Source organism: Homarus americanus, unplaced genomic scaffold, assembly GCF_018991925.1.
Source record: "Homarus americanus isolate GMGI-L3 unplaced genomic scaffold, GMGI_Hamer_2.0 scaffold7626, whole genome shotgun sequence".
Taxonomy (NCBI): domain Eukaryota; kingdom Metazoa; phylum Arthropoda; class Malacostraca; order Decapoda; family Nephropidae; genus Homarus; species Homarus americanus.
The window spans coordinates 6,621,645-6,646,337 of record NW_024718273.1 but is presented as its reverse complement, the minus strand read 5'-3'; the positions used below and the strand labels follow the sequence as shown (position 1 = coordinate 6,646,337).

The following is a 24,693-nucleotide window of genomic DNA, read 5'->3' as shown; positions in this document are numbered from 1 at the left end:
AGTGTTGTAGTGACCAGCTACAGTACTAGTGTTAGTGACCATGTATTACTAGTGTTGTAGCAAATATGTAATTCTAGAGTTGTAGTAACATGGCAAAACAAGTAAGCAGGAGCATATAGTCCCTTCTAGTTTTGTGAAAAAGAGGATGAAGTTCTTTTGTGCTAAAGACCTGTGTAGCATTAGGTGTTGTAGTGAAACATGTAGCACTAGCCAGAGTGACACGAAAATGAACATTGGCACAACACCTAGAAAAGTATGTCCCATAACAGGGGGATAATATCAATATTTTGTCATAATTGCCCTGTCATGACCCCCCCTCTAAATATATTATCCGCACCGACGGATAATAAGCAACATTTTGTGCCAACAAAACAAACCTATTACTCACACATTTTCATATCGCCAAATCTTAAAAATTTCAAGCCAACCAACTTTTAAGAATTTATCACATAACAAATTAGACATGACAACTTAACCGTGTATTTCCGGCCGGTCAGATTACTTCACCGGGAAACCAGTCTTTACGAGCGCAGCGATCATATATTGTGTTAGTTTATGTGCCGTTCTAGCATTTCACGGTAAGTATATATTTCTTGTTGTGAAAACAATGTTCTGCAAAAATTAATGTAATTTAAGTTATCGTCAATTTTAATGTGGAAGAATTTAATTATACAAATGTTATTGGCATACAGGGTAACAATATTAATGGGAAATTAAAAGTAATGTTGTCTTTGGATTATTTATTTACAATACATAAAGTCCCCTTAATCAGCCCCTAAACCACGACACAGCCCCGTGTAGTGGGGCGTGGCACATAAGTGTCGGGGGGTCTTGCAAGGTTAACTTAAACCCTACACCGAGACGCTCTAAGCGGTCATTTATGAGTCGTCTCAACATAAATGAACTGGCGTAGTGTTCTTTTATCCTTTCTTGGAACATCATGCAGTCACTTTCATCCTTGTATTTGAGAAGGAGGCCCATGGTGATACAAATTACAAATAGTATGATTAGGGTGTAAAGACAACAACGGACTACACCCCAGCGCCGGCTTGGCACAGTGGTGGTAGAGCCCGTTGAGTCGCCCTCACCCATGTTCTTTACTTTGTAGTCGTCCTTCACGTTCTGTTCGATGGAAGAAATTTCATAGAGGGTCAACCTCTCCAAAACCTCTACGAGTGAAGGACGACTGTGGGCCTTGGGGTTACACATACTAAAGGCAATTTTGTTCACCACAAAGGGCAAGTCCCGTCGTCTAACGGTAAACCATTCTATTGTCTTGCCAACTGCGAAAACATCTGTGTACGCTTCAGCTGTGCCGCCAGAGTGGTAGAGCTCTGGTGCATAGAACTGATTAAGGGCTGCATGCTTGAATTGAGGAGTCCCAATTTTTAGGGAGAGCCCAAAATCAATCACATGGACCTCGATGTCCCCATTTTCATTTTCCTCCACAAACATGTTGTCGGGCTTTATATCGCCATGAATATAACCAGATCGGTGAATTTCATCCAGACTTTTTAAGAGAGCGATAAGACATCTGACAAACTCGTCTGGTGTACAATGTTGGACAAACTCTACCATGTCTACACCCCGTGTAAACGTCATTACGTATGCCGAGTAATCCTTACATTGATAGAGAACCAGCGGGGCGCCGCCAGCACCGTTTAACCCAATAAGGATGTTTTGCTCGTGAAACAAAGATGTAACTCCATCCTTGGACCTTTTCAAACAAACAAGTCGATCGTCTACTTCAATTAGTTCTACAATCCCATTTTCTCCCCTCCCGAGTTCCTTTCCAATTGTACTTTGTTGGGCTATTTCATAAAGCTCCTCATTAGAGAGAATTATGGGATAACACATTTTTGAGTTTGGAGAACACATATTTTCACTTGGGGAACAAGTGTTACGTTATTAGCGTGTTGACTTGCACACACCTTTAACTCTGAGATCCGGCAACTAAAACTTAAACAGGTTGGAATGTTGACGTCAAATGGTGTAACTCATTATAGAAGGAAGAAATAGTATTGGTGTAATAGTGAACATGTTGTACTGTATTGGTGCTGTAGTAAAGGTTTATACTATAGTGTTGTAGTGATCATGTAGTACTGTACTGGTGCTGTAGTAAAGGTTTGCACTGTAGTGTTGTAGTGTCCATGTAGTACTGTACTGGTGCTGTAGTAAAGGTTTGTACTGTAGTGTTGTTGAGAACATGTAGTACTAGTGTTGTGGTGACCCTGTAGTACTAGTGTTGTAGTGAACATGTACTGTATACTGTACTGGTGCTGTAGTAAAGGTTTTTACTGTAGTGTTGCAGTGATCATGTAGTACTAGTGTTGTGGTGACCATGTAGTACTAGTGTTGTAGTAAACATGTATATTGTACTATTGCTGTAGTAAAGGTTTGTACTGTAGTGTAGTAGTGACCATGTAGTACTAGTGTTGTAGTGAACATGTAGTACTGTACTGGTGCTGTAGAAATGGTTTGTACTCTCGCTTTGTGGTGACCATGTAGTACTAGTGTTGTAGTGACCACCTTAGTACTAGTGTTGTAGTGAACATGTAGTACTAGTGTTGTAGTGACCACCTTAGTACTAGTGTTGTAGTGAACATGTAGTACTCGTGTTGTGGTGAGCATGTAGTTCTAGTGTTGTAGTGAACATGTAATTCTAGAGTTGTAGTGAATATATAGTACGAGTGTTGTAGTGAGCATATAGTTCTAGTGATGTAGTGAGGATGTGGTTCTTGTGCTGTAAAGACCATGTAGTATTAGTGTTGTACTGAACATGTAGTACTAGTGTTGTAGTGACCATGTAGTACAAGTGTTGTAGTGAGCATGCAGTACTAGTGTTGTAGTGAACATGTATACTGTACTGGTGCTGTAGTAAAGGTTTTTACTGTAGTGTTTTAGTGAACATTTAGTACTAGTGTTGTAGTGACCATGTGCTACTGTACTGGTGCTGTTGTAAAGGTTTGTACTGTAGTGTAGTCGTGACCATGTAGTACTAGTACTAAACTCACTGGGTTAGTAGGGTGTGTCATACGGTGGCGAATTTTTTTTTTTGAGTTTGAAAAATCGGCCCATGGTATTAATGATGTAGTTCTATGTGCAGAATCGTGTGATATCTTCAGATTTGAAAAGGTTTTATTTTTTGCTAGGTAAATTTTAACTTGAAATCTTATGAAAATTCAGTATTCCCACCCTTTTACCAACACCACTAAATAGCTTATTTAAAGTAAAATAAATGTATCAGGTTAATTTATTAGGATGAAAATGATCCAGAATAGTGAAACGAATGATCTTGACACATTTATTAAATTTAATATTCCTTTAGAAAACAAAATCATCAAATACAAAAACCGGTTTTACTACTACGACCGGTGCTGCACCATAGAGAACATGTCTTTCTTCTTTTATTTCTACTCATCACCTCCCTGCTGACCACCGGAAACTCTCGGATGTAGCCTTCCTCCTCTCCTGCTGTTGCGTGACTGCTGGCCTCGCTCACTTGCTGTACACAACGCTCTATACTCTGGGTGTGTGAGGGCCAGGCAGGGACATGCATGGGGTTGTCCAGGAAAGCTCTGACTTGAACATTGGTGAGGCTGCAGGTAAGAGGGGGCTCACTGCCAGCTTGGATGTTATCCAGATCTATGAGATCAGTGAGGGTCTTGGCACCTAGATTGACTTCAGGAGTCTTCCTGACCCTGAAGGAATTGTCACCAACTGATTCGTCATGCCCAGATCCTCTCATAAGTCTCATATCCAAGATCTTTTTGACTGCCACTCTTCTTTCCTCCTCATCCTTACTGCAGATCATTGTCTGCAGAACTGCCTCGGGATGAGCATACCAGGAAGATCTCCTCACAGTCTGCTCCACAATCTGAACAACCTTCCTTGGCTGACTCCTCAGGTGCTCAAGCTGGAAGAGAACATGCCTCGGACCTTCGGAGAACGATGACTTGACCTTGGTGTTGAACCAATTTGGCAAGTAGACACTCACGATGAATTGGACAATAAGTCCCAGGTTGTGAAGCTGGTTCCCTTTCAGTTTATGATGAGCGACCCAAATTCTGCAGAACCTGAGAGCCGTTGTGAGCCACCTAGAATGTGAGACTGGACCTATCTGCAGGTAAGCAAGTCTATCAGGCATGACCCCAGTTTTGATGGCACTGCAAATCATGTAACCATGGTACTGAGTCGGTACTCAGGTGGAGTCAATGACGAGCATAATGCCATTTCAGCAGAGTGGAGGGCCAACTGTGATTTTTCAAAGCTCGGATTTATTTCTAACTCAGTGGCAGAGTCCAGCATCTTGCCAAGAGGACCAGACCATCTGTTGTTTGAAAGAGTCTTGCCATCCAGCTCCTGGATCAGATGTCTGAGTGGCAACTCGTTGGTGTGGAGGTCACAAACAATCCAGACCAGCTTCCTCCCAATCTTCCGCTCTATCCACTGTATGACCCCCCTTGCCACCCTGTGTTCGTGTTGGTGCTGTCCCCTCCAATGGCCTGCAGGGTCTGGTCTACGTTCCTCTCTCTAAGCCAGTTCACAATGTTATCTGCCACTATCTCAGCTGGTTTCCTGATGTCATCTTTCTCTGGAGTGAAATCCCACAAATACTTCCCTCCTGGTTCACTGCAGCAGGAGTAGTGTTCCTCCTTCACCATGGCAGGGAACAACTTGTCAGAATCTCCAACTTTCATGAACACTTTAGTGTCATGCCTTCTCCCATCAAAGAACAAACAATTGATTCCATTTTCTCTTATCCCCTTATCAAACTCCTCTTCTAGGTTACTGACAAGTTTCTCCTGAGCTCTCCTTACTTTGTTATGATCTATCACCAGGTGAACATCATCAGGTGGTGTTATCAAACCACCGTCAACCCAGGCAGCTGTTGCTATCTCTGCAGTTTCTCTGAGACCAGTGTGGTGTCGCATGCTGGCCAGAGCTATGCTCGGGATATCTTTCCTATTTCGAATCTTATGCCTGGAAGGTTTGGGATCATTATTTTCTGGGTTAGGGACAAAGTCACCATTCTCCTGGTCAGCACTCGGATCAGCCATGGGGAAGTCATTAAACTCTGTTACGAACCCCTCCACCCAGTACTACGAACCACGCCATCTATTGTCCTGATCTACCTACCCAGCACCACGAGCAACGCCATCTAGGGACGAGACACGAGTATGACTCGTCTTAGTTACCACTCCGGGGTTTCTCTTCTCCATATCCTGGTTGTTGCGTCACCTCCTCAAAGTCTTCTTTGTCCGCTCCAATTCGAGGAGAGAGCACTTGGCTCTGGGAAGTGACCACAGGATCATCTATCCTCTAAATCTACGTGCAGTGACTACCTACCGTCTTCTACAATACTCAGCCTTATTCGTCAGCCATCTCAGCTCCTCACTTAAGTACTTGTATTTTGTATTACCTCCCCCACGTCCACTTGCTTCAAAATGGTTTATGTTGTATTAATATGTATATACTGTTAATGTTTAGGTTAAGTTGGTTAAGGGTAATTTATAAGCTGAATATTTTGTTAAGGATTTATGGTACTCTATTATACACAACGAAAACTCGCATCCTTTGTCTACCCTTTTATAGTCCGATTGTCTTTGTTTTTTTATTATTGTTACCTGTTGGGATCTGGATAGACTGTTAACTATATTCTAAATCCCCAACTCGTAACAACTCTGAATCAGCTTGACTCCAATCATCGGCCTTTTTTACCTCACCCTGGGCCTTCTCAAGTCTCTTTTCCTCGGCAACTCTTCTCCTCTTCTGTCTCTCTGTGGCAGCCTCCTGTCTCTTGGACTCCGGAATATCTTGGCTAGAAATCATGAGAGCCCCTATACTGCCAGTCTTCTCTCTCTGTGCTTTGACAAATGCCAGTTCCGATCACAGGAATCTTCAGTTACGCTTGCAAAACTGGAGATGTGGGCCCTCAGATTTACAGTCACGATCGCATCCAAACTCAGGACAGAGAACAATTGGGCACTTGCAAGTAATTATGTCAAATAACTGGTCCAGTTGCTTGGCAAAGCTGTCCTTAACTGCAAGTTTTCCTCTCCCAAGAGAGATATCTCTTGCCTTTTCCCAACTGGCTAGCAGTCTCTCACTAATCTTCTTCTGACTTGTTATGACTGGAGGCTTGAACTGAGCGTTAGCCAGAGTGTACTGTGCCAAGACAGCTTTGGTCATATCACTGGCAATGTCTTTGTTTGTGTAAGTTCTTTGGTTCTTTTCACTGATTTGCCTGATTAAAACACCGTATCTCAAAGCATCTCTCAATGTAGGCAACTCCGACTTCAGGAGCTCTCTCCCAGACCCAAGATAGTGACTGAGATGGCTGGATTTTGGTTCCTCGTCCTGACACAAGCAGCCATCGCAAATATTATCAACTTATAAATGCATCAGAATCTGAAACAGAAAAAAATATTGTTAGTTGGGTTGTTAAAGAATGAAGTCAGAAAGCAATGTTCACTATTTAATTGTAATGCACTAATGCAGCTGTACGTTAGATTTTCGATAAATTTCACGCTAAAATTTACCTAGCAAAAGGTTGCAAAATATTGAAACTGAAATTATTTACTGTTTATATACACTAAAATCTACCAAAGAAGTGATGGGCCATTAGTTTTAGCTGATCTTCCCTCCTATGACACACCCTACTGGGTTACACCAACCCCAACTATAACTGTTACTTTCCTGACTCTCCCGAGTATAGTTCTAGTCTTCTACTACCTCATTCCTTCTCCTTGATTAGCCATAACATCAGTAGTATTCCCCTTCATCCAGATACCGTTTTAGATCAGTGTTTATCTTCTATTGCCCACAAGTTTTATGTACTTGGGTTCTGTGACACCAAACTCACTAACGATATTGACCATTTGTATAACATTCCTAATTATAATAGACACTGCGTAAACACGTTACGACACAGTGGTGGTGTCGCCCTATATGTTGATATCAAGTATAACACTTCTGTAACAGACGATTTAAAGGTTCAGGAGGAGTACATGGAGAGTGTTTTCATTGAGTTACGTAATGGCACACGAAATATCCTAGTTGGAGTAATCTACAGAAAACCCCACACTAATGTAAGGAATTTTCTTGATAAATTTTCGGAGCTTATCACTATCATAAGTTCAGAGAGGAAACGTTGCTACATTACAGGAGATTTCAATCTTGATCTATTAAAATCAGAAACCGACACCTCAGTATTAGACCTTCTTGCTACCTGTCATTCTAAACTCTTCTTCAACACTATAACCAAACTTACTAGAATAACTGCCGCCTCTGCCACTGTGATAGATCATATCTAGACTAACAACACTCCTAACAATCTTACAAGTGGAATTATTTATAACAATATCTCAGATTACTTCCCAGTTTTTGCCATGTATAAAACAGCCACAAGACCTGAAAGGTCTAGTAGAGTCTCAATACAATACAGAGACTACTGCACCGACAGCATGCTCCATTTTTAAAACAACCTAATGAATGCTAACTGGGATCTTGTCTATGCCTCCGACAACCCTAACGTGAACAGCTGCAACTTCTCTTGCATCTTGATTCTTGCTTTGTAAATGCTTCCCCCTCAAGACTAAGTCAGTGAAAACTGTATCCATTTCCAAACCCTATATCACAAGCGAAATTGAGATAATGATATAAGAAAAACACAAACTCCAAAGGAAATTTGCAAAAAGACCCTTAACTTTCGGTGATGCTTACCGAAGTATCAGAAATAGAGTAACTTAAGCATTTAGAAATGCCAGACGTAGCTATTATACAAATAAGCTCCAGTCAGCATCAGGATACGGTAAGAAAACCTGGAATGTCAAAAATTCTATTCAGAACAGGAACACTCAGCCTTCGGCCTCTCACTCAGCTTTTATGATAAATGATTCAGTTGTAACGGAATCCTCCCTCATTTCCAACCACTTCAATGAATATTTTATTCCTGTTGGCAAAAATCTTGCAGAGAGCATCCCTGATCACCATGAGGAATTTAGAGCTTATCTGCAATACAGACAGCAAAATAAGCTGTTCTTATCCCCTGTCACAGCAGATGAATTACTGGCGCTTCAAATAGAGGTTGAACGGATATATGAATGATGAGGGTTGAGTGTAAACGAGGTTACCTAGTATGGGCCAATAGGACAGCTGCAGTTTCCTCCATTCTTATGTTCTTATGTTCTTTACCCTTTCACTGATCCTTCTTCAACCCTTGCCACTTGCTTTTTATTATTTTCATTATGTAAATTCAGTTGCCTCTCAAGATGTCTTGAATAAAGACTAAAGTTTTCAGTAAGGTGCTGCAGTGTTTTCCTTTTCCTGTGAGATTAGTTTGTATCAATCAATCAATGTATATATATATATATATATATATATATATATATATATATATATATATATATATATATATATATATATATCAGTCCATAAGTAGTTAAATATATATGAAAAACATGTTACAGTTAGATATTTATTAAGATTCCTATACATAATATAGTCAATACAAATGTAAATAGGAAATTTTCGGAATATTTATTTAATTTTTTTTGCAAGTTTATGGATAGCAATTGAGTGGATATACATTTGCACTGGTTTCACATTTATTACCAACATTAGTGTATTGTGTATTGTATACCCCTAAGAAATATTGAATAGGACCAATAAAATTTTTATATTGCATAGTGTAAGCATCAGTACCGTCCAAGAGCTGTTAACCAGTGCAAGGATTGAACTAATCAAGCTTTGTACTGTTCTTGAATGATCTCTTCAACTCTTCTAACATAGACTTCTGTCCAGAATTACGCGCGCCCTTCGGCTTCCTCCAGCTCCTGCTGGGACTTGCGGAACTTGGCCAAGTTCAGGGCGGCGATCTCCTCGGCCTCCTCGATCTGGCGCTTGTAGGTCTTGACCTTTTGTTGAAGGGCATCAACAAGATCCTGCATCCTCTCGTGGTTCTTCTTGTCCTCATCGGACTGGAAGGTGAGCTCCTTGATGCGCCTCTCGCACTTCCTCAGGTTCTTCTGGGCGTCAGAGTGGCGACGGGATTCATCATCCAGCTGGCTCTCCAGGTCGCGCACGCGGCCTTCCAGTTTAGCCACAGCCTTCTTGGTGTTCTTCAGAGCATTGGTTTCGACTTCTTCGAGACGAATCTGGATTTCCTTGAGGGATACTTCCAGACCCTTGCGCATCTTCTCCTGGGTCTGGGCGTGTTCCTGCTCAGCGCGGAGTTCATCAGCCAGGCGGGCGGCGTCAACCATGGCCTTCTTAGCCTTCTCCTCTGAGTTCTTGGCTTCGTTCAGCATCTCGTCGAGGTCAGCCTGTAATTAATAGAATAAAGGAGTGTTATTTATAGAGTTTGCTGTAAAATACAATAAACATAATTTGGCATATCACAAACCGTATCGGTACGACTACTTTATAATAAAAATAAATCTTACATGCAGAGTCTGCATCTCTCCCTCAAGCTTCCTCTTAGCTGCGTTAAGGGAAGCGTTCTGAGCAGTGAGACCAGCAATATTTTCGGAAGCTTCGGCAAGATCAGCTTCGGCCTGTCTACGACCACGGTCAGACTGTTCGAGGAGGGTGCGGGATTCTTCCAATTCTCCATTGAGTGCGTTGGCTCGGCGTTCGGAAATGCCGTACTGTTCCCTGTATTCTGAGGCAAGACGCTGTTCTTCCTCCACGCGAATCTGTAGATCCTTAATTTCACCTTGGAGTTTCTTGACGTGCTTCTGCAGGTCTGCGTTGGCCTTGTTGGAATGATCAAGAGCAATCTCGAGCTCGTTGATGTCAGACTCCAGCTTCTTCTTCAGGCGCAGAGCTTCGGCCTTAGCCTTAGCTTCAGCCTCAAGGGAAGCCTGCATGGAGTCAATGGCACGCTGGTGGCACTTGCTGTCGAGAAGTAAGGAGTCATTAAAAATGGATAAAGGAGGAATCTGAAATTTGTGTATATAAGAAAAACGGAGATTATAAAGTGAGTCTAATAAGTCCACTAAAATTAAACTGCAGTTTCTTTAAGTGAAATATTTACTGAACACACATATTATTTTTATGTATCTATGAGAGCCAAGAGGTGTTACTCAACATTCCATTATCCTATTAAAAGCGTATCCCTTGACAACTTACCGAGTATTTTCAAACTCTTCTTCCTTCTCCTGGATACGTCTGTCGATCTCCTGCCTCACTTGGCTAAGTTCAAGCTGGGCACGAAGCACCTTGTTCTCCTCTTGTTCAAGGGCGGCCTCAGCCTCCTCAAGAGCAGCCTGAAGCTCTTCCTTTTCGATCTCAAGACGCTTAGCAGTCTTCTGGATTTCATGAAGTGTTCGGCCACCTTCGCCAATCTGGTCCATTAAGTCCTTGATCTCGTCACCTAGATTCTTATTCTCGCGGCGGACAGCATCTAGTGTTTCAAGGTTCTCCTCATAGGCTGCCTTGATGCGGAAGTGTTCAGTGGAGTAGTTACGGCATTCCTTCTGAGAAGCATCCAGTTCGGCAGCCAGGTCATCAACCTTCATCTTCCATTCTGAGATGATTCTGTCGAAGTTCTTTTGTTTCTTCTCAGCGGCATTAGCCAAGGCCTGGGCACGTTCAACCTCGATCTGCATATCCTCAAGTTCAGTGGCAATGCGTTGTTTGGTCTTCTCCAGATTCATGTTCTTGATATTGAGTTGCTCGATCTGATCTTCGGCCTCCTCAAGACGAGCAGCAAGCTTCAGGCGGGCACCCTCAAGTTCCTCGCAACGGGCGATGCCTTCAGTTTCGTACTTTGAGCGCCACATTTGAGCCTCAGCACTGGCCTTGGACAGCTGGCGCAGAACATCAGCCTTACCCTCGCTTTCTTCTTCTAACTGTTCACGAAGACCATCGATGTCGTGTTCGAGGTTGCGGTACTTACCAAGAAGGGTAGCACGCTCCTGTGAAGAAAGAAGAATTGAACAAATTGTGAAATAGGTATTATATGATCTTTTTTACTTATGAATTTTATTATACATATGTTCAGTTTTTGAAAAGCTTGAAAATTACCCTGCTTTCGTCATCGGCGAGTTTCCTCTGGTCTTCAAGTTGGTTAGAAAGTGACAGCTTAATCTTGGACAGCTGACCAAGTTGGCTCTCAGCCTCCTCCAATTGACGCACAAGGTCTGTGTTTTCTGTGGCAAGCTTCTTCTTAGTAGCGTCGAAATCGTTGAGAGTACGGTTAGCTTCATCAAGCTTGGAGTGGACATCATTGATTTGGTGCTGGAGTTGTTTGTTCATCTTCTCAGCACCAGCCTTACGAAAGAAAGAAAAAATAAGTACAGCATATATTTATGCAATTGATCAGCTTCTTAATAGTTCTATCGGGTAACAAATGCTTTTAAACGGCATTCTTTAATAACTGGGTAAACCAGACGACAAGGACACTGATAAAAGTGAAGAAAATCAAGTTTACCTTGTCGCGAGAAAGTCCGTCCATGGCAGCCTTAGCATCATCGGCCTCACGCTTCATGGCGTCCTTGTCCTTCTCGGACCTAAAATGAGAAGTTGTTGTTAGTCTTAAAACCTAAGAATACATTGATTTGGTGGTACAGGAAAGTAAACATAATATACCTGGAAATATATATACTGTAAACAGGTATGCTATCGGTAAATAAACCTGCAAGAACTTAATTAATAAATATTTACCTTGCTTTCATCTTGTTGAGATGGTCAATCTGATCTGACATCTCGTTGATAGCATCATTATGCTTCTTGCGAAGGTTAGCTAGGGCGGCCTCCTGCTGGATATTGGTCTCCTCCAAGTCACGACGAAGTTTGGCCAGTTCTGATTCACGCTTCTTGTTCAACTCGATCTGAGCGGCGGTAGCACCACCAGCTTCTTCTAATCGGTCACTGAGATCTCCCAGTTCACGGGTCAAGTTTGCTTTGCCCTTTTCAGCCTTGGAACGAGATTGACGTTCATGTTCAACCTCCTGTTCAAGTTCTTCAATGCGTGCCTGCAGTTCCTTGACCTGCTTCTGGGTTCTAGAAACAAGGATCTGTTCTTCTTCGAGCTTGCCAGCAAGGCTGGTAATTTCCTTATCCTTGCGCTGAACGGTGCTCTCAACTTCCTTTTGGTTGCGCTCTAGGTCTGCAACGGCCTCTTGTGTCAGCTTGAGGTCACCTTCAACCTTCCTCTTTGACTTCTCGATCTCTCCTCGGAGTTTCTTTTCGCGTTCAAGAGAGTCCTCAAGCTCATCAAGTGTCTGTTCGAGCTTAGCTTTGACCTTATTAAGATGGTTGCATTTATCCTCGACGCCCTGGAGGTCTTCAGCGGTCTTTTGATTACATTCTTGAAGGTGCTTCTTTTCTTTGTTGACCTTGTTAATTAGTTCTTCTTGGTGGCCAATTTCCTCGTTGAGGCTGTGGATTTGATGATCCTTGGTGGCTCTCTCTTGTTCTTGCCTCTGAACCACGAGTTCCATATCCTCAAGATCCTTTTTCATGCTGCTCATTTCCTGCTCACCTTTCTTCTTTCCTTGGAAGAGCATATTACGAGCATCCTCTTCCTGCTGGAGGCGGGCCTGAACTTCCTGAAGATGAAAGAATACAACCATATGAGGATCCCCATTACAGTGGAATACATATTCTTAAGGTCTGAATCTCTTAATAATAGGTACAATTTTGTAAAAAGATACTAGGTACTATTAGTACAGCAAGACTTGATAAAATATATAATTTTTTTATGACGAAGGTAAAGAAATATCTCCAAAACAACATATTGTGAGATCCCCAAACTTCAGGGTTAGTAAGATCTAACCCGAACATATAATGCTCAACACTTATCTTTAAAAAATATTTTAGTATAAGATATTTTTATTATAGAACAAAATAATGGTATACTTACGTTAAGCTGAGCCTCCAGGTCGTTCTTTTGGCTCTGAAGTTTGGCCTGCTTGTCAAGGAAATCGGATACATTGCCCTTGGTCGAATCGAGAGTGGCAATAAGGTTGTTCTTCTCCTCTTGAAGGGACATGTTGGCAGCTTCAAGTGCCTTACGTAGCTTGGTCTCTTTCTCCAGTTCTTCCAGAGCTTTAGCCGCCTTCTCTTCCAAAGCCTTCATTTCGTCTTCAATGCGGGTGACGTTGAGGAGAGGTTTGACCTTTTGCCACAGGTTGAACCAAGCCCAGGTGCGCATCTTCATGAACTTCCTCAAGTTACGCTGGACAACGATAAGGGCAACGCGCTGCTCTTGGAGCTTCTTGTAACCCTTACGGCTAGTGAAACCTCGGACCCAGGATTGCAGTCCAGTGATCAGCTTGGCGAGCTTGTCATCACGGATCTCCTCCAGTGTACCCAGGACACCAGCGCGGAAGAACACCTGTACGTGATAATGTGTGCGATAAGTTATTGCAACCGGTTCTACGACCCAAACTGTCCGAGACCAAACTATTAACACACTCTAGGCATATAACAAATACCTTATGGGACGCAAAGGGAGAACAGCGTATTGGAGGAGAAATTGATTATACTTGTTGGTTTTAAGTGGTGTCTGTATACCCACCTTCAGGTAAACCTTGCTGCAACCATTGATTTGCAAAGCAACAAATTCATACTACGTTTAGATATCGTAAAAGGATATAGGAATAACTCTAGTTATTTTCCATGTATTTGCAACAGATCCTAACTTCGTTGGTTTGTATGAGAAAGTATTGTTTCGTAATTGAGTTTAATATCATAGGATGAGGAGGAGGGATTGGGGAATGGTAAAGCATCTTAAAAATTTGAGTGTCGTTATAAGTATACAGTTGTGTACCGTTATTCACCTCCGCCAATGTGTTTTGACACCTGTGATTGGAAAAATACATTATAATAAATCATTTCATGCAATAAATATTAGAAAACAAATACTACTGGAAACGATAAAACTTTCCCTTGGCGGGGGAATAATCAAGAAAGGGTAAAGCCACATACGGGATTGGGTAATAGTTGGCATTCAAATGATCTATTAAACATTAGTCAGGGGTAAACCTTTACCAAAGTTCTGATAATACATCTTTGGTTCTCACATAAAACTATCAACATAACTCTTTCTTATAGTGAAAGTTTCCACTTGTTAGCCTTGGGAAGTGTTATATCGGGAATGGGAGAAAAGTGGAGGTAAGAAAACTTGGGTGATGGGCAGACATAAGTACGGGAAAATGTAGGGCAATCACAATATGGAGCAGTTTCTACCCCGAAGCCACTGACATCAAGGGCTGTTGAGGGCAATGACAGGTAATTCGGCGGGCAAGGGATATACAGAAACATATATATGGTTAAGAAGAAATGCAATAAGGGTCAACATATCCTCATGTACACGATGCAGCAAAAATATCTGAGGGTGCAAAGGGAAAGATGGTTATCAGTCAGATCGGGAGGTTGGGGGTGACTTTGAATGTCTTAAAGACCTTGGTGTTGCCAGTGCGGTACAGCTCCTCATTCAGACCGGCCTTATCGAAGCAAGCCTTAGCGGCCGTCTTATCATCTTCGATCTCATTCAGCTCCTTGGGGGCGAGGATCATGTAGCTACGGGAGGAAGGGGGCGTCCATGAGACACGTGCAGGAGCATACATAGGGAAGTGACTCAAGGGTCTGGTGCCATCTGGAGGGCAGTGCCTTCCCCTGAGCTAATGATACTGGCTGCTAAAAAAAAGTACAAAAGTTAAGGTAGACTACCTATTTCTTGGACAGTTTTAGTACTGTGTATACAGTTTTAGTGCTGTATATGTACTTAGGTTGGAAATAAATACAAACTATCTTGGCGAACACTTACAGCTAAGCCTTTGAACCAGATGGAAAGGTAATGAGGAAAAGGCCTCAAGATATGATGTTTATAAAAGGAATATGAAAAGAACCAATGTATAATTTTTTCGACTTCATGAAAAAGTATTGAGATAAGTAAGACATAAAATAGTGAGAAGTCGGCGGTAAGGAAGAAGCCGCTGTTTTGAGGGAATGGAAAAGGGGAGGGAGGGCGAAGGGGGGAGGGGGAGTGGGAGGGGAGGGATAATCGAAGCGGGATTGAACCTTCTCGGGGTTGGAATATAATGGGGGAGGGGCAGTTGTAGGGGGAGCGGAGGGTTGGGACATGGGACAGGCAAGATGACAAGAGTGGTGGGGATAAAATCAATTGTCAGCAGAGACTAGAGCGTTTCGTGTCATTACTACCTCTTAAATAGCAAGTTATACATTTGTTCAGTAGTTACAATACCAGTCTTGTAGGAAAGTTAACTCACCGGTGCCTAAAGTCCTTGTATGGGATCCTGTTGGGGAAGCCCTTACGACAGATACGGATACCCTCAAGTACACCGTTGCAAGTCAGCTGGTGCATAACAAGACCGGCGTCAATAACACCTGCGAGGAGAGACAGATTATTACTCCCTAACACAACCGATCTCAGACAAATTTAAAATTCCAGTGTTAAGGAAAATTAAAGGGAACTTGTTAATACAGAACTAAGAACAAAGTCGCATGTGTAACTAGATCTTTACATACATGCATTAAATTTGGTTTTAAAATTATGAAAAATGCCATAGACCAAGACAAACTTTTGTGTAGTTGATATTCATTCATTGTGTTGTTTCTATATGCTTGCAGGACATGGTAAAGCTATCGTAAAAGACTGGACAAAACCTTCGCCGACGTACCGGGAGATTTGGTCTCGTTGGGGACGATACAACGGATGAAGTGAGGGTGAGTGGCGTTCAGGGTCTTCATCAGGTTGTTCAACTGGTCCTGTGGGAGAGAACATGATAGATGAGGTGAATTGGGCTGAACAAATGCAAATACTTATATGTGATAATATTTATGCAACACAATATTTGTATCATCTTCACATTCTTCAATGAGTAAATTCACTGACACTGATAATTCAGTCTATTAAAAAAATCATTACGAGGTGTTTTTAAACAGCTCAAGGGTTAATACGTCCCTATTTTAAGGTTGTTGAGAGTAAAAGTATCTTTATCACACCTTGGAAGTACACATCTTTTTTATCGAGGGCAGGCTCCTCTGCTAACATTTCAATTGGCCAGATTGAGCGAGTAATTTTAGTAACAGAGGAGAAACGATAAGGCCTTAGTTACTACTCTCTTCCTAATTTCAATAACACAACATACAGAGGAAACTTCTACGTACCCTGTAAGCAGAGGACACGGTCTTGAAGGAACCAGATTTCTGTCCACGACCACCTGAGTATAACAATAATTCACACATTGTATTCGAGCACTGTTCAAGCGTTATAAGTATCATGTATTGTGTAAACATTCGATGAAACTTTACTAACTAGCTCTCTACGCTAGAAAATTTAATATGTTTAAGCGAGAAACATCTCTACACTATTAGATTTATGATATTAAAAATTAACACAAAATAATTCAGTTGAACTCCTTGTTATATCTATGTCATCAACACCATTTGAGTACAGTTATAAAATGAATAATCAAAACGGAAATTTTGAATGGTAAAGTAACAGCTTAGATAAGGCATTATCTAAGTTCCAATACTGTGGGTTCTACTGGAGAACGAAAAAAAAAACAGCTGGTTGCTATGAAATCACCTTTGGGATCAGCGGCAGCTGACTGGCCAGGATGGTCAATGAACAGATGAACGGCGAGCTCGTTGCTGGACTTCTTGATCTGGTCAACAACAGTGTCGTTGAGGGGATCCTTGTTCTTTTCGAGCCAGCCAGCCAAATTATAGTTCACAGTACCGGCGTAGTGGACAATGGCGAAGTGAGATTCAGCGCCACCGCCCTTCACTGGCTTGGGCTTGATAAAGACAGGAGTCTTTCCAAGATGATTGGCGTTCAGTTTCTCAAGGAAGGACTTGTCAGTAGCCTTGGGGAACATAGACTCTTCCTCTAGGATGGACAAGAGACCCATTTTCTGTTGAATTATGAACAAAATTAACCCCACAGTCACTGGTGGTTGAGTAAGTTAAAGGATGCCTTAAAACTGTCTAAGGCGTTAGGAAAAAAATCAAATAAACAGATTTTTGCGAATTTTGGGGAACTGTAAAGACACATTCTAAGGACTACATTATAAACAATAACTAAGATGTACATAAAACTTATCAATCGTGTACACACTTGACTTTTCTAAATAAAAGAAGCATTGTGCGAAAGATCAGTCTAAATTTCCACTATGGCTACTAGGTTTGATACATAGACTGTGCTTTACTTATTTTTTAGTTTTGAAGTTCGAGTAGCTTAGTGACATATAGCAAGATGTCAGAAGGACAGTTACCTTCTCAAAGAGCTCGATGCAGGCCTGCAGATCCATACCGAAGTCGACGAAGACCCAGTTGATACCTTCCCTCTTGTATTCCTCCTGCTCCAGCACAAACATGTGATGGTTGAAGAACTGTTGCAGCTTCTCGTTACAGAAGTTGATGCAGATCTGTTCAAAGCCGTTGAACTGCATGGAAAAGATACGAGCATAATTTCATCATAATAGCTCGTGGAAAATTAAAGTTAATAAATGGAGGACGTGAACTCATCCAGTACCTACCCTTTGTAGTGATGACTAGACTTCCATTCCATTACCATGAGTAACGATCAATATATATTTACACATATATCAAAGGAATGAATTACAATGAACATAAACGATAAACGAGGAATATTTACATCAAAGATCTCGAAACCAGCAATATCGAGCACGCCAATGAAAGAGCAACGTTTTTTGCCAGTCTCAAGAGTCACGTTACACTTCTGTACCAGGAACTTGAAGACACGATCGAACATAGCCTTAGCCAAGGCACCAACGGAGTAGAAACACTGATCCACGTTCATGCCCTTTGCAACAAATTCAGCACCGACCTTGATCTTGGGCTTGGTAATGTTTTTATACAGATCAGCACCATCCATACCCATCAGTTTGCCGATGGTTTCTCCAACCTGGACAAGAAAATAATGGCATAAAATATCAGGATCAGGATGAAGAGAAATTGTACAAGTTTTGTAGCAGTTTGTATATCTGAGAGATTCCCTACATTAAACTAGTTCAGTGGACATTAAGTACCTCAGTACCGTCGGCTTCAGCCTGCTCCTCGCGACCCCTCTGTTTGAACTTCATCTCACCAAAGTGCATGACAGCGGCGGTGAGCTTGTAGACATTTTGCTTCTCCAATTTCGTGAAACCAAGGATGTCAAAGGCGTCCTAGAGTAGGATCAGTTAAGTAAAGATTAGAATGAATCACTGTGGAGAAATGGTTTCTGACTAAAACAAATTACTGAATAGAGAAGTCAAGAACAATTACTCTAGATTAAACATTTAAGTGAATCAAGTTTACAAAATGAATTGTGGCATTTTTATGAGGACGTAATGCTGTCTTGAATGTTAACAAGAGAAAAATAGTCTGATAATGTTTATGACAGTAGACGTAACCAAGTTTTGACATTCCTCCAAGAAACTCGGAAGAACAACAAGGGTCTACTGTTCTTACTGTTTTTGTTTTTTTTATTAATTGTTGTCTAGTTATGACTACTCACTGCAGATGTATTTCCTTAATCATTGTAGAGACTATTGCTTGAGATATAACATCTCTCTTATCTGTGTTGGAAAAATATTTTTTAGGCATTACATTAATTCATGCTGGTATGTAAGTTGAATGATATTTGTTTTTGTTTTTATTCCATAGTGCTGTTACTGAAAGTGTGATAAATGTCTTATATGTTACTTATACTCAGACACTTACATCACAGAACTGCATGTCCTCTTTGTCATCAATGGAAGGCACAGTGACCTTGCCTTGGGACACGTAGTGATAATCGTGGATGTCATTGCTAAGGTAACAATGAGCTGTAGGCAGAGGTAATTAGGATAAGTTAATTTGTGAAGAAGAATAGTAAGAAATAATATGTATATTAAATATACATATATTGTGTTAGTGCACCTGATTCTTTAGGTATTTCCTTAAAGATCTACAATTTTAGCTAAACGTCACGCAGGCCCTCTGATTTTGTTTTTCAGTTTTGGCCAGAGTAGAGTAGAATAGAGTAGAGATGTAGCAATCAGTTGTCTAGAAGAAACTATGGCCGGTAATGACTGCGACTCTTGCAGCTGCTCTATGTTCTAAATCAGCGTAAGGCAAATGAAGTATCGCTATGAGCTTCACAAGTTCCTCCTTTTAGCTCCTTGGGTGTAACTACTTACGTCACAGAATTGCATGTCCTCTTTGTCATCAATGGAAGGCACAGTGACCTTTCCCTGGGACACGTAGTGATAATCGTGGATGTCGTTGCTCAGACTACATGAGGCTGTAGGTGTAAGGAAGTCAAGGGTGAAAAAATAGAAAGGACTAATACTGTATACTCGGGAGGGAGAGGAGGGCACACAAAACCGTGAAGAGGGGAGAGGGATAAGATAGTTGTATATATCTTTTGAGGTCCGTCTTGGGTTGTTAGAATACCTACTCCAGGGGTGGGGGTAAAAGTCTCTCGAATTACTTGACATATTTGTCCCATTCACGAATCACATTTCTACCCGAATTACTTACGTCACAGAACTGCATGTCCTCTTTGTCATCAATGGAGGGAACAGTAATCTTGCCCTGAGATACGTAATGGTAATCGTAGATGTCGTTACTAAGACAACAATTTGCTGAAAGTAGATGGGTGCAACAGACATTGACTTTCAGAATATATGAGGTTCCCTTACAATCTTAGCTGTCATTTCACTTTGAAGAAGTCATTGTGAGTTAAACAGCTACATGAGAGTAAGTTGACAGAGCAGGTTCTAAATCCCCAAGTTTAAGTCTGACCAAAGCAACAACTGCCTAGTGGAAAGAAACAACCAGGTTTCAGATATTTTCCGTCGTATGATAAGAATTAAGGTACACTAGTCTTTGCAATATAAAGTGGAGCTCAATATTTTTTCTGGGGTCCTCTTAACCTAAGTGCATAACAAATAAAAAATCTCAAGATCTCATTCACATTGTAATATAAAATCTTTGACTAACTAAAAATCTGAACAAAAAAAAATAAATAAATAAAATAAATAAATAAATAAATAAATAAATATATATATATATATATATATATATATATATATATATATATATATATATATATATATATATATATATATATATATATATATATATATATATATATATATATATATATATATATATATATATATATCATGTAGATCCACAATGAAAACGTGGATAAGTGGACCAAGGTTAAAAATGCTTTGAAAACCTTTGATATAGTTGTATGATAGTTATTTTGTGGGTCCCTTATTTTTTACCTGACCTGACTAGTCACGTCACCCCCCTTTTCTTAAGCTCCTCTACGTGTGTGTTGGTGTGGGGATTAGTGGATGACATCATTATGACCTGACCTCATGTTTTTAAGGTCACCCTGTATATTTAAGCCTCTCTCTGTCCATGTAATCCAGTTGCCTCTGAAGATGTCTTGAATAAAGACGAAAGCTAAGGTGCTCCGTTGTTTCTCTTTTCCCGTGTGATTTTATCAAGATATATATATATATATATATATATATATATATATATATATATATATATATATATATATATATATATATATATATATATATATATATGCTGAAATAACTAAACTTCATCTGAAAATGTTCCACATGTATTTAATTAATATTACAGTTGAGAAAACAGTTTAATTTTTAAACAATAGAGGTATTCATTTATAATTGAGTAAAATATATCAGAACATACGGTAAAAAATTTCTAAAGAAACACACAGAAAGACAATCCGGACTTACTATCTAAGGTAATTTCTCTCCAGGTTAAAAAAGAAGGAACACAATTCGGAATAATATTTCTAGATAAATACTAAAAACATTTACATTAATATAAGAGATGCAATTCTCCTGCTTATTCTAGACCAATGAAGACAATTATCCTCACAATAAAACTAATCAATGGTGATGTTCAATAATGTAAACACTGGAATGAAAATAAATGGTTTCAATTATGAGCATTATTTTCACTTTTATCTGTATCAGTTTGAAGGCCTGGAAGATTCTATGACTTTAAACGTTGGTTATAATGCAATCATTCTACTGTGTGACTGTTAACTGATACTTACGCTTAATCCATTCAAGCTGGTCGGACATCATCTCGTAGAAGATATGGTAGGATCGCTCGGCGGCCTGCTGGGAGATGACACGAGCCTTCTCCAGCAGGTAGACCTCAATATCACCACCGGACAGCTTGCCGCTGGGGCCGAAGTGGATACGGATGAACTTACCCTGTATAAAACACAGTGTTATAAGTGAATATTAAATATTTAGTAGTAAGGTCTGTTGTGAAATAAAGGCATCAATGGCAGCAGGTTTCTTAATCATGAATTTACAGAAATGACACAGAAATATGGGACTTACGAAGCGGGAGGAGTTGTCGTTACGGGTGGTCTTGGCGTTACCGAAGGCCTCCAGAATAGGGTTGGTCTGGACGATCTGGTCCTCGAGGTTCTGTACGAGAAGGTGGTGAAGTGTCAGTAAGAACAGAGAAAATCAATCTGGCAAAGTATTCGACAAAAAGAATATACATTAGTCAGTGTATTCATAAGTAGTTTGTAAACTCAGTATTATTCTTACAGGCTTAGTATCTTCGGCGACCTTCTTGGTGCTGGCGCCGACATTGGCAAAGTAGGAGAGTACCTTCTTGGTGTTCTCTGTCTTACCAGCACCAGACTCACCGCTGTGGTAGGAAATAAGCTTATATAAATATCTAAACAAGAGCAACAGGTTAGTCTGAAACTAGGGTGAAATTTCACCCTCAGGGAAGATATATGATGTATGTCAGGGCGAGGCTGGGGAAAGTGTATATCACCAATTGCAAATGTTTACTCCATTGCAACTGCAGTTTATCACAGGTCATTACTGTAAAATTTAACTTAACATATATATCAAGAGAGACAAAGAAGTGAGCCAGAACTTACGTAATCAACATGGACTGGTTTTCGCCAGCTGCGAGGGAAAGATATTGTGTAAATTAAAGAATGTATTTCGACAGAAAATAACAATCCCAAGCAGATTTATGGAAGTACTTTACTAGATTATTCAGTATATTGTATATTTTATCACAATAAGAAGTTTGACAAAATTCCAACCTCTTTTTAGCCTTTGTTTATTTGATTGTTATATGAAATTCAGAGAACTTGAATTACAAATGAGGACCATTCTGACTTACTCTGAAGCATGTTCATGTAGGCACCGTCAGAGATAGCGAACAAATGAGGAGGCACTTCATTACGCCTCTTGCCCTGGTAGATCTTGACCACACGGTTGGTGTAGATGGGGTACCGCTTGTAGGGGTTCACGACAACACAGAAGAGGCCGGAATAGGTGTAGATGAGCTTGGTAACATAACGGGCCTTCAAGTTGTACAGGACGGAGGCATCGTTGAGGTAGGTCAAGTTGGACATGTCCTCACACTTCTCGAATTTGGGCGGGTTGACCTGTTGTACGAGGTCCTTCTTCCAGTTCTTAGTCTCACCCCTGACCATAACAGTCACAAGGTCGCCCTTGGTGCCCTGGATCTCACCCTCCGAGAAGCCCTCCTTCTCATCGGGAACCCAGCAGGACTTTTTAGAGTCATAAGGCTTGGTCTGGTCAAGACGCTTCTGTTCTAGGGAGATGTAAAGGAACTCGGAGGGATCTGGATCGGGACCCGTGGACTTCTTAACGTGGCCAGGCATGTTGGTGGTGGATGCTTAAAAGCTGTCGAAGTAAGACTCACAGATACTATGGTACGGCTCTTGAACCTTCCTGTAAGGAGAAAAAAATATGTAATTGGCCACTTTTCTGACAATCGGGGAAACGGTCACAACCAAGAACATAGTGCTCTGAAAGAACTCTCATTTGGTAAACTATATCTTCAAACGCAATAACCGAACAGATTTACAAGAGACTCATAACTCTAATTTGTGCTGATATTTAGTTGGGGTTAAATGTTCGGTATGAATTTTGATAATTAAAAAGAAAACAAAATTTTGCTTATTATTATTATTATTATTACAATATTCCGCTGTCTGAATACTGAGAAACAGATTATTTATTCTGTACTCCGATGCCAAGAAAGTCATAACGCCAGAAACGCGACGACGAGTTAAACTATCCGACTGTTCGCCCGATAGAGCTTCAGTAAAGCCGTTACTGGTAGTTATATCCCGAAATGTTTTCCTCTGTTTATTAACCAAAAAACATTTCATATTTTCCGAAATATCCATAAAGCTACCACATTTTTTTCACAAGATAATAATTATCAAGACAAATATTGATCACATCACCAAAGTATTTGTAAGACTAGAATTTAATTGGAACATCAGATTCATTTTACAAACAGTCGAGGAGGATGTGAAACTGCAACACTGCCGCAGACAACAAGACAGGAACATCATCATAACTCACTGACAAGTATCTTATCACTGTGGTTCCTGACAAATGGCTTATTGCTCAGAACTTAATCACATTTAAGACTATTATACGCTCTTTTTCTCTTGTTCCACCCACTATCTTGTCGCTCACTATCTTCACTTCGCGTGCCGGCTGCCAACTTTCGCCTGAGGCCAACAGTAGTTTCTGATATTATATATTTGACAAACAGTTGCTTCACTCGTATTAAAAGCTCACAAACTGTAGAACTCTCCATAATATGTCGCGAATGTTTTCCTTCTTAAATAATAGTCGTGAATTATGTACAGTATATAAAAAGTACCTGGAAAGGCTCTTCCGCTCGGAATACCTGACTTAGCAAGTATGAGACGCCATATACAATATATTACTTTAAGATATCTAATATTTCCGTTATAGTGAAGACACAGTGTCACCGAATTAGAACTAATTGATTGACTGAATTTTGGTTTCTTCAAATATTTTCACTTCACAGACACACTTGGTACAATATTCCACAGAGGAACAGACAGTTGAAGACTTACTGCAAGCTTCACAGCCCCACCACAGACACACCACCGTCGTGACCACGGAGTATAGGGCACCTGGGGATGGCACCCGGATTTAGCCTTCATATACCCAGCCCAGTGAGGGGGCGGAGGGTGTGGGAGGGGCGGGAGAAAGTATGCTTGCAACGGGTAATAATAGTAAAGGACGGGACCGGGCCTAAAATGTTACAGTTTTGGCAGAGAAATATGTAGACAGCAGAGAACCAAAAAGAGTCTGCTGTAGAGGGATCATTTAGCAATCATCTTGTTACATGAAAGTCTTCACTCGAGGTAAGTTTAACATTAGTAATAAGAACACCTGGTATTGTGAGGCTGTTAAAATTGTTAATGCTGATAGGGAGTTAAGCATTACCAGTTATTCATTTATTTCATATGTAGGCAACGAATGTACACCCCCATCAAGTGTGTGTCATGTGAAGGACTTAATTATTCACCAAAGAGATAATTTTAACATATCTTTAATTTCTTCTAAAATTTGAATTGATTTGTAAAATATAAACAATGGCGTATATTAATATTACAGAGGCTATAAATGAATAACACCCACATTAACCTAACCTAAACCTAATCTAAGTTAACTTATTCCCGGTAAAGAACATGAGTAAATATTTTCTGTAGGAAGAGAACATCTTCTTTATAGTATTTATTGTTCTAACACAAGGTATCAGACTAGGGAGAACCGCCGAGTGGAAGGTTAGGTTAGGCTAGGTTAGGTTAGGCTAGGCGAGGCTAGGTTA

The 24,693-nt window shown here is 40.6% G+C and overlaps 1 protein-coding gene across 2 annotated transcripts; it reads right to left on the bottom strand.

Annotated features, from left to right (window-relative positions):
- Positions 1-8,465: 8,465 nt before the first annotated feature.
- LOC121859406 (myosin heavy chain, muscle-like) lies at positions 8,466-24,028 on the bottom strand. Of its 2 annotated transcripts, none has more exons than XM_042356194.1 (22): positions 23,933-24,028; positions 22,186-22,763; positions 21,935-21,962; positions 21,591-21,693; positions 21,375-21,464; positions 21,080-21,242; positions 19,507-19,610; positions 18,030-18,167; positions 17,636-17,905; positions 17,253-17,423; positions 16,565-16,892; positions 16,144-16,196; positions 15,654-15,741; positions 15,243-15,360; positions 14,415-14,532; positions 12,872-13,345; positions 11,671-12,557; positions 11,438-11,516; positions 11,032-11,277; positions 10,135-10,922; positions 9,447-9,900; positions 8,466-9,326 (listed from the first exon to the last, which is right to left on the bottom strand). In XM_042356194.1, exons 2-22 carry the CDS (start codon positions 22,691-22,693, stop codon positions 8,808-8,810), a joined length of 5,727 nt encoding a protein of 1,908 aa, XP_042212128.1. In that variant the 5' UTR covers positions 22,694-22,763; positions 23,933-24,028; the 3' UTR covers positions 8,466-8,807. The 2 variants fall into 2 exon arrangements, with proteins under 2 accessions (XP_042212128.1, XP_042212129.1); XM_042356195.1 differs by lacking the exon at positions 19,507-19,610 and adding an exon at positions 19,164-19,267.
- Positions 24,029-24,693: the final 665 nt, after the last annotated feature.